Source organism: Periophthalmus magnuspinnatus, chromosome 6 (assembly GCF_009829125.3).
Source record: "Periophthalmus magnuspinnatus isolate fPerMag1 chromosome 6, fPerMag1.2.pri, whole genome shotgun sequence".
Lineage (NCBI taxonomy): Eukaryota > Metazoa > Chordata > Actinopteri > Gobiiformes > Gobiidae > Periophthalmus > Periophthalmus magnuspinnatus.
The window spans coordinates 24,261,694-24,274,931 of NC_047131.1; the positions used below are offsets into that span (position 1 = coordinate 24,261,694).

Consider the following 13,238-nt stretch of genomic DNA (forward strand, 5'->3'; position numbering starts at 1 on the left):
AGTGAAGTGTCGAATATCAGTCGAGCAGCAAATCATGCTGCTCAGACTCATATCTTTTTTCATCTACTGGGAAACGCAAAACACTACATTTAGAGATATATTTATGTATATATTGCATTGGAATCTGCAAATAATAATGATAAACATTGGTGAGCCTTCTTCAGAAAACAAAAATTTCTAGAAAGAGACACTGTTCTCAAAAATCTTTTAGGCATTTTATTGAAAATAAATTCTTTGTACAATACAAAACAAATAAATAGCCACATATCCATCTTAGCTTCATAATTTCATACTGCCATCACCTGGAATGTAGTCACAACTGTTAATGTGTACTTTAAAAATATACAAATATTTTGGGAGTACTTGGAAGGATACACTATGCTTTTACAGAGACATTAATGTCCCAAATGATTCCATTAGATTGTTAAATCTAAATTATCATTAGATTGAGCTCTAGGGGCTGAGGCTTTTAATTTTTAACACCAAGGTTTTAAACAGTATTTTGAGACTACAGACAGTGTATTTGTTTTTATATGTATCTAAACTATAGATTATATTCAATTATCTTTTTTTGAAAAAAGTAATTGGTTACTCCACAAACCAAGGTAATTCAGAGCAGATGAAATTCCATGAGTTATCTTGCCAAGACCATTGTATGACACAATTTAATCAACCAGACAGTCAAGCGGAGGTTTCACAAAGTCAGCCTGTAAGGGCTTACACACTTAACATTAAAACATTTTTTAAATTAAGTTTTCTGAAAATGCAATAAAGAGTAGTGATTGTAACTCTACACATCTCTACCTGAATGAAAAATGCACAAAATGTTTACATTTTGAATTTTCCATTCCAGTTAGCAAGAGCCCAGTCAGTTTATTTTTCAAATAATTGTGTAACTTATATAACATAACTATCATTATAGTTATAATGATAGTTGTGGTATATTGATTGCTTGTCATCCAAAATACACATCCAATACTTTACGCAGATATCATTCTGGACTTGTTAGGCAAGTACATTGTTATTTGGGGGTGGGCAATAATTGACGTGGTTTTTCAGCTACATAAAATAAAATGACTGCATGCAAGAAATGTTTGCAGTTAAGCTTAAGCACTGGGTAATAAACACGACACATGGAAAAAAAATCTCTGATATTCTCTATTGCCCATTAGTGAAGGTTTTTGGCCACAAAAAGATTGATGTGTGAGCATTTGTGAAACCGCACTACCAGACCACTCTTTACTTATATTTTACAATTTTTACATATCTACTCAGCAAAATATAGTACACAATATCCATTCCTTGATATCAGTCCAAAAAAGCAGCATTTTTCTTGCCAGAGAAAAATATGGCAACTTCCAAAATCTTTCAACATTTCATCTACAGTATGCAAATTAATATAGAATAAATGTATATGTAATGTATATTTAGTCAAACTAACGTTCTTGCCTCTGCGCAGTATTTACATAGATTCCTGCTACACTTTCATAGAAGTTTGATGCACAAAAATCAGAAAATATTATAGAGGTGGAGATTAAAAAAAAAAAAAAAAAATTGGGTTAGTCACCTTTTTGAAGTAAGCAAATAATAATTTCTGTTGTGCGTCACAGATTCTATGAAGAATACATTCAACGAGACAAAGGGGCAAGTTCAAAAATAGCTGATGGTCACATCAGTCCACAAGGGCTATAGTGCATTTCATCAGGACTGGTCTGAAAAATAAAGAGTTTTCCTGGTACTAGTTCCTATTTTTACTGCCTTCTGTGGTGGATGCTTGGGTACCATGGTTTTCCTTTGGAGCTGAATAATAGGTTTCATCTGGGAGTCTCCTGAAAGTAGAAGTATATATTAAATACATATAAAACAGATTCTGGAGAAAACCATCTGAACTTTATTTACCTTTAGTCAACCTCAACAACCATCAATTAATTAATTTTGTGTAATCTGTTTAAGCAAAGAGTAAGAAATAAAGTCATTGTTGCTCAAGTCTTCAAAATTGTCAGTGAGCACTATTGATGGACAGGCTGACAAGTAACCTACTCTAGCCCAAACCTCCTTGCCAAACCCTGATCTCATCAGACCTCAGAAGCTAAGTAGGACTGGGCCTAGTTAGTAGTTGGATGGGAGGCCAATGGGAATACCAGGAGCCAGAGTGGCAAAAACTGTTGAGTCCTTAGGCAAGACACTTCACCCACACTGGCTAGTATGAAAATGGTGTGTGCAAGTGTTGGCACAGATTGCTGTCAGTCTGCCCCAGGGCAGCTATGGCTAAAATAGTCAACCACCACAGAGTGTGAAATGGTTGAATAAGACACCAAACTGTGAGGATACTTTGAGTGTCAGAAAAAATGCTACGCAAGACTGGATTGGGCTGAAACTAGGGTTGTCAAAAATATACAATACCCAGATACTAGTCGATATCAAACTCCACAGAAACTATAATGAAATTATGTGGTAATATCAAATGAACTGCTATTAATTTGTTGTGACAATTATATTCTATAGCTTGAAAAACAAAAGGTTTTCGTCATCATTGTGATATTAGTAAAACGTATCAAGCCCTCGTATTGAAATCAGTGTTTTGACACCTCTCTACGTTGACATGGTGCAGAGAAACCATCAGAAGATAACCTACAATAAGCCATGCTTTGGACCCCTCAAAATACAATTTACTGAATCCAGGCTACATGGCACAAAAGTTTACTGTAAGAAAATGTACTTGACTTGTTTTGTTTTATAAATTTCATATTTAATGTCCTCTTATTTATTTGCCCTTCATTTATAAGAACATAAAGGTGATCATTTTTCATTCAGCACAATATTGTAAATGTTTAGTTTATCATAAGTCTAGTTAAAGGTCACACTTCCTGTTTTCTAGTTCAGCCTTTTACGCTAATGTGAAGTCTTACCCAACAGAGCACTATTTAAGAAACAATTGGAAAAAAATAAATAAATTTACTTTTCGGTTCACCGGTTTGTTTACTAGCAGGACAAAGTAATACATATATTTTCCTTGCACTCATATGCAGTTTTGTGTGTATATGTAATATGAGCCAGAGCTTATGTTATATTTTATGTGTTTGCTAGTTCTACAACATGAACTGTGATGAAGTAGTAAGACCACAGTAAAAATCTGTGAAAAGAACTCGTTTCTCTCGTGTTTGTGGACAAGCCAGCATATTTCACATTAGGGTAGCGTATCTGATTAACTGTTAATATCTTACGTAAACTTACCAGACTGTTCGCTGTCTATGTGTTATGTTGCCGTACTGCTATTCAGCCAGTTGTTGTATATTTTATTTTTATTATTATAACTTGCCTTTAAAGATAAAATGTCCATTCTTGGTCTTGGATTTTGTAAAATATAGTCCAGTATGGTTTACATATATTTTTTCTTAATAATAATAATATTTTTTTTTTATTATGAATTTTTTCACTGGTGTGTCCAGAGCGACGTATAGTCTGGAAAGTACAATGCTTGATGTTGAAAGTTCTTTGGCTATCGTTGACTCATAGCGCAAAATGCAGGAAAAATGCTTTGAGTTCTGATGCAGTGTCATACCTGTGCTTCACTTGTGCACTAAACATACCCATTCTTTATAACTTCATTACATACAAGTTGTAATACAATTGTTTGGTAAACACCTGTTACTGCTGATATCCTGGTGACTCTCCTCCATGCATTTCCTCCTCCATCTTTTCATCGTCCTGCTCGATTTCTTCCTCCATCTTGTCCTCCGCCGCAGTGCTGTCCCGGGACTCCTCATCTGTCCTCCTGTCCCCCTCTTTAGTTGCTGTGGCACAGTTCTGTCGTACCCTCTGCCTGTGGCTACGTCGTGCCTTACGGGCCATGCCTTTCCTTCTTGGGCCCAATGAGGTAGTACGACCAGGGCTGGGAGCCACATTTGGGCATGGTGAGGCAGGAGACGAGGGTTTGGGCTGTGCTGTCATAGGGTCAGTGGAGGTGGAGGATATGGCGGTAGGGGGCTCATTTTGTGGACAGGGGGTGTCACCTAGCGCTGTGTATGGAACAGTCGCTGAGAAAGTGGAGAGATCTGTGGTGGACGAATCTGGAGCGGTGGAGCACCCTGCTGCCTCTATGTCAGGAGGTTTGTGTGGAGAGTCTAAAAAATTTGTGAAAAGCAAGTTATGGCAGGTTATGGCATCTAACACATGGATATATCATTTGGTTTCTTCTCTGTCCAGCACAGCAAACAGGTTGATCTACAGTGATAATAAAATTACTTTCTAGATCTGGTTAAATGACAAATGAAAGTACATAAGGCATGAAACTGTAACATGATGAAAGACTTGGGTATCATCTTTTAGCTAAAGGGATTTGAGACTAATAACCATTTCTCACCAGGGCCACTGCTCGTTTGAGACTCATCCGTCATTGGTGGCTCTGCTTCTTCTTGGATTGTTGGTACCGATGCAAGTAAGCCTTAAATATAGTTAGAGAACCAGGTTCAAATAGGCATTTTGAAAATAATTTTGGACATTTCAAGCAAAGTCCTATAAGCAGCTTACAACTGTGCCCAAGCTAGTTACCAACAAAGGTATTGTTTACACTTATGTACACATTTTCCTGTTTTTCTACAATAATAACCTGCTAGTGACCATAATTAACTAGGGTGCTGTTGTCCTCAGAGCACAATTGTTTTCATTCAGCTTTTATGGAAATTATTTGAAATTACTTTAAGTTGTTAAATCATACTTATATACTATAAGTATGTATTGGGTCCTAAAGCACTCAAAGTAACACTGGACAAATAAGTACCTGTACTTCTAATAATAGTCACTAATATTTTCACACCTCTCTCAATGAAGAGTGTTATAATATATATCATGTCATTACATCATTACTTTAAAGTCTTAATAGATTTATTTGTGAACTTACTGAGTCCTCTGTAGTGAGACAGCTGCTGATAAACTTGCTTCATTCGTTCAATGTTGAGCCTACTTCCCTCCGCATGGTTTATCATTGGTTTGGGATAATCCACTCCTACCACACAGTTTGCCGCCTTCTGGACTGATTCTGGGGCATTCCACGGCTCACAGATGTAGCGATTCGGGTAGTTCTTCAAAATTGGGATGTACCGCCTATAGAAAAAAAATACATTACAACATAAGCGTAAGATTTTGAAACATGTCTTTTTATTTTTATTAAAATTTTCAAATGTGAAACAGAATTGCTATGTACCTGATATAGTCGCCAGTTGGGTCAGTTCTCCTCCCAAAACCAACTGGACAATAGCAGTGGAAAAACTGTTGGAAGAAGGCACTGCAGGACAGCCACATCCAGCTGCCAGCATTGACACTCCAGTCAGCATCCAACAGAAGTTCCTCAAACACCTACAAGACACACAATTACTAAAACCATCTAATATAATATTATATCACTTCTGTATTCCAGAGTGTGCCCACAGCAATACCTTCATGCCACTCTCCCAGCTGATCCACAGGTCTCCTCTGGTCAGAAAGCAGGCCACAGCGTGTCGGGCGAGATGATGAATCCAGCCCTCCTGTCTCAACTGGGTCATAATGGCATCGATCCAAGGGAAACCAGTGCGACCCTCAGCCCACTTAGCCAAAGCCTCTGGGTTCTGGTCCCATGGAATCTGAAATGTATTTCAGACAACAACTGTTATGACCAACTGTCAAAGTCACTTACACTAAAATGTAGTGATACAAAACAATGGAATTTTCAACCAATAATTTGTGTGTTTTTATTTGTTTTAGTTTAGGCCTAAATGTGACTAAAGTAGACCATATGATACATATAAAATCTTAAATTTACTACACTCACAAATATGAAGTAACTGTACTGGGTTGTAGCAGGCTCATGAGCTCAGTATAATTGAATTATAGACTTCCTATAGCCTGCTAATGTTTCTTGCCACATTGTAAATGCGGTTTGTTTTATTTTTGTTAATTTCCTCATTATTAACAGTATGCTTCAGATAAGTCATATTGTATCTGCAGTTTTGGGAAGAAAACTTTGAAAACACATTTAATTACCGAATACTGAATACCCAAATTAAAAAGTACTGTAATGCATTCCGTTGCATGGTCCAGTGAATACCTGTAATACTTTTACACAGGGTTTCATTTAAATTATAAAGTAAAAATATGGCATAATTACAAACAGCTAAATTTTGTTGCACTGTTTGTTATGCATTAATTATGTCTAATTAGAGAAAGAGAAACTGCACACATAGAGTGTGAGAGAGTGGCTACTAAAATGTAAAGAAAATGTATGATTAAAGGTTGGGAAACCTGAACACAGATGGGGTTCCCCTCCATGCGGTCAAAATTGGGATTGTTGGTGGCAGCGGTGTAGAAGAACTCTCTCCATAAGAGCTGCCCAAAAAGGGAAAGAGGAGGACTGCATCGCTTACGCAGCTTATGTAAAAGAGACAATGGCAAAGGAAGTTTTATTTATTTAATGAAATCAAGGAGTCAAGAAATGGCACAAATATACATAAAGCAGAGAAATTGTGTTATAAAAAGTGAGAAGCTCAAAGTTGTTACCTTCATATAAAGCTCTCTCAGGTTGTAGTACAGGACACGACAGGATAGACAGCCAAAACGGAGGTAGGGGCTGAGGCCAGTGGGGCTGGCATACAGAGAGCATGTGCTCACCCGAGGGTGCTCAATACTGGCTACCCATACCTGAAAACAGAGTAAACCCGTTTACTGGCACAGTGGGTTCCTAATCCTTGTGTGTGAAAATCAAAGAGCTGCACTTGAGGTAATGAGGTGAAATGGTTTTAGACAACTGACTACCTTCTTGTCCAGGTGTTTGTTGAGTCTTTCCAGCGCCTCCGACTCGCCTCCTCGCCACACAGCTGTAGGTAAGCCTTCTGTTCGAAAACCTGCACACATAAGGACATATTTACACACACATGCACATATTTATTTTCTATCTTCTTTGTCTTGGGGAAAGTAGGTGGGAGGTGTGGGGTTTAAAAAGGGGTAATCAAACTGTAACTTGTATAACTGCAGATGATATCAACACTTGATTATGTCATCACAAAAAAATAAGAACAAGAGTTGCATGCAATCCAAGAGGAATACTGTGAAGTATGACAGATAGTATAATTAACTTAAAGAGGTACTAAATATTGTGATACCTAGTTCTTCTAGAGAAGGTATATTGTAGAGCTGGTCGTGGTTGTCAGAGATTTTTGTGTGACACTTGTCCATCTGCTGTGGGGTGATGGGTGGCAACGGTCTCCGAGGCAACTCCAGTCTGCTCACAATCGTCTGAAAACGCTTAAAGGTCAAAGGAGGATTGTTGTTGTTCATCTCAATGATCCTGTAAATAACAAAAGAGACACAAAGATAGGGATGATGACAAGCCAATTTTTGATGTCTGTACTTGAATTAGATATAAAGCAATATGTTAACTGTCTTAAACAACAATCAGTTTTAAGGGCAAGGGGAACAAGGTAGTACGGTAACTGTACACTACAAGAAACTCATCAAATCAAGCTTTGAAGTTAGATTTAGAGTTTCAATACGTGTATACAGTTAGAATTGCTTTTTGTGTTGCCATACTCATATTTAGAGCAATTAAGGAAATTTTCCAATGGAAACTTGAGCGGAATTTTCAAAAATGTCAAAAACTTACAAAACAATGCACTTCTTCTTCTACTAACAAAGCACATGTACAAAACATGAACGTTTTGCAGAGTTTTAGTTGCAGACCTTTACTTTCTTAGGTCTAACCATTGGATTTATATACCACCTTTCAACATACACAAAGCGTTTTACAGTACATTATTCATTCATTCCACACTCACACTCGTAGTAAGCCACTATTGTAGCCACAGCTGCCCAGGGGGAAGCTGACAATCTTTCTATGGTGAGCCTGGATGTCCAAGACCTCCTCCTCATCACACCTTTTTTTGAAGTCATTACCCTTATGAAAGCATGAGTATTTGCTTAAAATCAGATGCTTCTGTACATCCCTCCTTGTTAAGAGATAGCCTTCAGAAGAGCAAATTCCCTGTTTATTTTTCATCAAGTCCAATGGAAACCTTGAAAATTTTCACCCCTTGTTATATGTACCAGTATATTTATTTAGTTTAGTTCAGTCTATTCACCATCACTATTACAATTCCATCACATTGCATGTTTAAATATAACATTTCTTCCATTGGAGACAATAAAGGATTAGCTTATCTCATCTTAAAAAAAGATTACAATGAAACATCTTCTATAACTCGCACAGTGACACAATAGGTGAAGTGTAAAAGTAAGAACATTGTATTCATAAATAATAACAGTTTGCAGAGCATGTCTGTCCAATAGAAAAAGCCCCTGTATTTATAGTTCCGCCTTATACAACCAGTCACGGCAGCAGCCAGTTGGTGGATTTGCTGCAGTGTCAGGTTCCCTATTGGTCCATTCACTGTCACAAATATAAACTCAACTGAACAGATACAAGCTAAGCCCTCACACCCTCATACACACGTGGTCACCATACATGTATTATGTAATCCCAAGCTGTAATACTGGCCTCTCTATATGCACTAGTAGACTAGTATGTAGAGGGCAGCACTGAGCAATACTTGTAAGATCAAGCCTTATGGTAATCACTCCCATCTCGCAAACAGCCACCTGGATTCAGCATATTGACAGTGGTGATGCCAGCAGTAGCTTGACAACACGACCACCAGAAGGCTCATTGTGTGACACTTCTGATGCAACAAAAAAATTTGGTTTCCAAGTATTTCCAACACTGAGTAAAACAAAACCACCACAGGAAAAAAAAATACTTTGAACTTTATTATAGCATTTCCAGCAATAAAACTATATCAAAATAAAAAGAAACTGTATAAAAATAAATGCTTCTGATGTTTAATTGTTTTACCTTTTAGAATTTTGTTAACGGTAGCCTAAAATATTGCATATTATAATGGTTGACTATATAAGCATGTGTACTGCCTTCTATCATGATATTCATTGGGTTTATAGTCCTATTCTTCCTTACCATCGAAGAGAAGGTACTGTAAGGCTTAACTCTTCAGCTTAAAAACCTCATCTAGATGACTTAACCTGTGAAACCTTTGTTACTATATACACCTGTAATATAAGCTATAGCCATAACTACAGTATTTGGCTTGAAACCGGCTGTGTCCTTAAAAAGCTGAATATTTAATTTATGCAAGAATTAACTTATTCTGTTGTTGACATATTTATAAAACTATATTAAAAGAAACAAATGGGTAACAGAGGCGCTGTTCTAATGTTTCCCTATTTCAGCTGTAATGCTTACAGCTGCCAAGATGTTGTTTTTTTCCATAACAACAATACCACACAGTCTACTGTATAGGGAATATGAAACACCTGACTCCACAGTGAGAAATGTATAGGTGTCTGTGTTTAACAATGTGTAAATTTTACCATATGAAACGAGCAATTCTAAAACAACAGTAGTACACACTACGGGAGGAGTGCAAAGTTAACAGACCTGTCGAGGTTGTACAGTGTGTGGGAGTTTCTCACAAGGGTCTCCACACCAAACTCTTGAGCCATTTTGATAATGGCCCCATCTCTCTCCTTCCCATAAGGCTCTGGGTCATACTCAAAGGTCAGCCTTGTCACATTCCACTCCTGCATTCAAAATATAACACAATAAATTATACAAAAGCAAAAAACACATTTCATTATCTGTTTAGTAGTTAAAAAACAGCATAGTTTATGGCATATCCCAACTGCAGCAGAACACATCCTTTACTGCATTAAAGGCCTAACAATGCCTATCCACTTATGGCAAAAAAAAAGGAATGTGCTGTGTGCCAATCAAAAGTGGAACATAATGAATGGTACAACAAAATGTTGGATACAGATTCATTTCAATAGATGAAGTTTAATATTGTCTCAAATGCACAGTCCTGTATACTATAAATATCATATCTTATATTTGGAATAAGGATCACTTTAGTAATCTTTTGTGAACAACTTTAATCCTCTACATTTGCCCCATCCCATTTCTCCAACTTGTGCTGCTGGTGCTACACATCAGGAGCAATGAGCTGCTGCAGTACAATGTTCAGGGACCCACCTCCAGATCTTGAGCTCAGCTTGGTCAGGACTATTATAGCTGGAGGATTGATTGTATATTTATTGTGCATATGTTGGGTTGACGGGGGAAAGTGGAATCCCCAGATAAAAAACCCAGCCAGACACAGGACAAGTATGCAAACTCCACAAGGAAAGGTCACTGAGCACATTATTTATGAGACTATGTTGCAAGAAAACACTGTCAAAGCTGTTATTAGCAGAGTTTTGGGGTTTTATTTTTTGCCAATACAACTGTAAGGACCTTTTCTTGTAACATAGTTCCATTTTTGGATAAAGATGAGAACAAAAAAGACTAACCTTAAAGAGTCTGGGGAACACATCCGTTGGTTGGCCTCTGATGACAAAAAGCCTGGAGTTGAGCTTCTTTAGACTGTTGTCCAGGTCCTCGAGGGCCTCTAGCAGGAACCTGAAGAAATACCAAACATATTGGTTAGTAAAATCAAAACAAATACATGTCATTATCGATTTTGACAGCCACCATACACTTTCAGCCTTATCTCCACCAAAGAGCAAAGATTAAGTGAATTTTGAATTGTCATTGTTTTGTAAAGGCTTCCATTCAATTGAAGACAGCAAACTCTGTAATATGTAATTTTTTTTTTTTATTAAAAATAAGGTTTGAAGGTTTAAGGTTTGAGTAAATATTTTAGAATGTAATACCTGCCAATAAGTTTTTTTTGTAAAAGACATAATTATAATAATTATAATATTTTTGATAATGTTTAAATTCAGACTCAAAACAGTTCTGTTTAGCTGTACATATGACTGAAAGTTTTTTATTCTGCACTCTTCTCTTTTAATGTTACTTTTATGATTATTTGTGATTATTTGTGTGGATTTGTTGTATTGTGATTTTAATGTCTTGTTCTGTAAAGTACTTTGATTTACTTTGTGCGTGAATTGTGCTACACAAATAAACTTGCCTTGCCTTCCCTAGCAACTTAATCTTTGTAGCTTGTTTATTTCACAATACCAATATGTCGTCTGTAATTGTCTATTGTTTATGTAGTTGTTTTTAATGTCTTGTGGTGCACTTTGAGCTGCTTGCACAAGTTATTCCAATGTGTTTTTTAACTACAAATAGCAAATAAACTAACCGAACCTATCCTCACCTACATAGTCTACAAGTCAAGATAGTTGCACAATGTCATATTTGTCAGCTATCAAGCAGCCTATTTTAGCCCCCAACAAGAGACTATATATACTGGTGTTATTAATGTGGTGTATGCATGGATCTATAATAAGAATGTATTATACTTCCATGAATGTATGTCACGCAACAAACTGGAATTTAAGACTAAAATGCAGATGACGCCCTGAGAAGTTAGCAGACACTAACCACTGTTGGCATGTTCCCTCTCATTTCAACCCAAAACATACTACTGAACTAATAATGAAGTAAGTAAAACACGTGATCATTTGTTATCTATTTTTATAAGGAGCAACATTATGACATAAAATTATGAGTAAAATTGACTAAATAAATGTTTAAAGGAGGTGTTTTTCACTTTTCGTGACATAGGCTAGCTTAGCGGCTAACTAAGGTGCTGTAAAGGCCCGGGCCATTGCCGCTACGCAGCGCCTTTTTAAAACATCCACATTTAGGATCATTTTAAATAGTCCACTCTGCTAAACATATCTGAAACTAAGGAGGATAACGATACATTGGTTTGCAACAAACCTCCATCGGTTAATCCCAACGTTAGCGGCGCCTGCAAACCACGGGTCCAGGATATAAACACAGCGCACTGTATCTGCTCCATTCAGGGCCTCCTGTAACGCCGGATTATCGTGGAGCCGCAAACCTTTCCGAAACCAGTGCACCGAATTTACCACCATGATCTCCCTTAATCCATCTCCAAAAAGAAATATGTAGTCCACAGCCAAATCCTTGCAAACTGAGTGAAAGTAGTCCAAGCACAAACCGCACTCCGCAAACTTCTCGGGGTGTCAGAGACAACCCAACAAACGAGACGTGGGCTGGCAGTGGGCGTGAACAACACCTGACATCTCTAAATCAGCGTTTGATTGGACAGAAGGATCAGCGTCGACGGGAATTATAAAAGAGGAGCGCTTTCATTGGTAGATCACGTTACAGCACAGTAAGAGAGAGAGGAGCCTTGTCACGTTTAGAGAGAGCGACGGTCCGTGCTGCGGCTGAACAAGACTGAAGTCAACACTGGACAACTTTTCCATGTTATACAAGTCTGCTCTCAATGGAGCTATGATTCGTACAGTCAGGAAGATTTTAGTACAACCTTGAATGGGGCCTGAAATGACCCAAAAAATTGTCTACATAAGATAGGCTTACATCTGTCCAGTTTGCTTATGGTGTGGCACCACTGCACCAGGCAGTAGATGTTAGTGGGTACCAGATACAAAGTTCAATAATTTCTTATAAGTAAACACATAAATTCACTTTCACCGCTTGAAAGAGGATAGGCAATTTTTGGCTTCAAAAGGAAGCTTCACCACAATGCACGTTTTATAGCCTAATATTGCCACATTAACCTAAAGTTGTGTTTTAAACTTGTAGTTCCTCATAAATTATTGACTTGTGTGTGCCATTAAATTCCTCCACTTTCACCCTCACTAATATTAAACATGTCTGTCACTGGGCTCTCCATGGTAACGTTGTCATAGTGAAGGTGACAAGCTCCAAACGATCTGTAACTGTGTTTGGGTTCAATGCATGAGTTCCTAGACAAATCCTGAGAGAGGAAACACAGAAGTTTTCAAGGTAATACATCTAACTTTATTCTTAGATTAAAAGATAGGCTTATCTATAGTATCTCATTTGATGTAAAATGAACTGAACTATTAGTAACATGATTTCCTTAAATAAGTATGAAATGTTTATTTGAAAATGCAAAAGATCACAGAAACATGCAAGCTACTGTAACGTTTGCGAACTTTTCGCCAGTCCGTATACAAATAACACGACACAGGATGGAGCCACTCTGCTTTAATCTCTCTCTGTGACAGACATATAGACACACATTAATATGTCTTCACATTGACTCCCCTCTGCAGTCTCCAACATGCGACTGCGAGTTGAACAACAAAAGTATTTTGAATTTAAATGTGTGGTAGTGGAGTAAATATTGTTAGAAACAAATGCAACAGTTACTATTTTACATACA

The 13,238-nt window shown here is 37.4% G+C and overlaps 1 protein-coding gene across 1 annotated transcript; it reads right to left on the bottom strand.

Annotated features, from left to right (window-relative positions):
- Positions 1–195: 195 nt before the first annotated feature.
- LOC117372061 (cryptochrome-2) lies at positions 196–12,070 on the bottom strand. The gene is made up of 13 exons (XM_033967788.2): positions 11,777–12,070; positions 10,393–10,501; positions 9,482–9,624; positions 7,137–7,321; positions 6,790–6,878; positions 6,535–6,675; positions 6,280–6,405; positions 5,436–5,621; positions 5,204–5,355; positions 4,901–5,103; positions 4,364–4,444; positions 3,646–4,124; positions 196–1,829 (listed from the first exon to the last, which is right to left on the bottom strand). Exons 1-12 carry the CDS (start codon positions 11,932–11,934, stop codon positions 3,649–3,651), a joined length of 2,049 nt encoding a protein of 682 aa, XP_033823679.1. The 5' UTR covers positions 11,935–12,070; the 3' UTR covers positions 196–1,829; positions 3,646–3,648.
- Between the last annotated feature and the right edge of the window lie 1,168 nt (positions 12,071–13,238).

Coding starts and splice junctions, on each gene's coding strand:
- LOC117372061 (XM_033967788.2), bottom strand. CDS start 11,934: ATGGTGGTAAATTCGGTGCACTGGTTTCGGAAAGGTTTGCGGCTCCAC. Junction 10,502..11,776: donor GTTGGGATTAACCGATGGAG/GTTTGTTGCAAA, acceptor GTATTTCTTCAG/GTTCCTGCTAGAGGCCCTCG. Junction 9,625..10,392: donor TGTTCCCCAGACTCTTTAAG/GTTAGTCTTTTT, acceptor TTTTGAATGCAG/GAGTGGAATGTGACAAGGCT.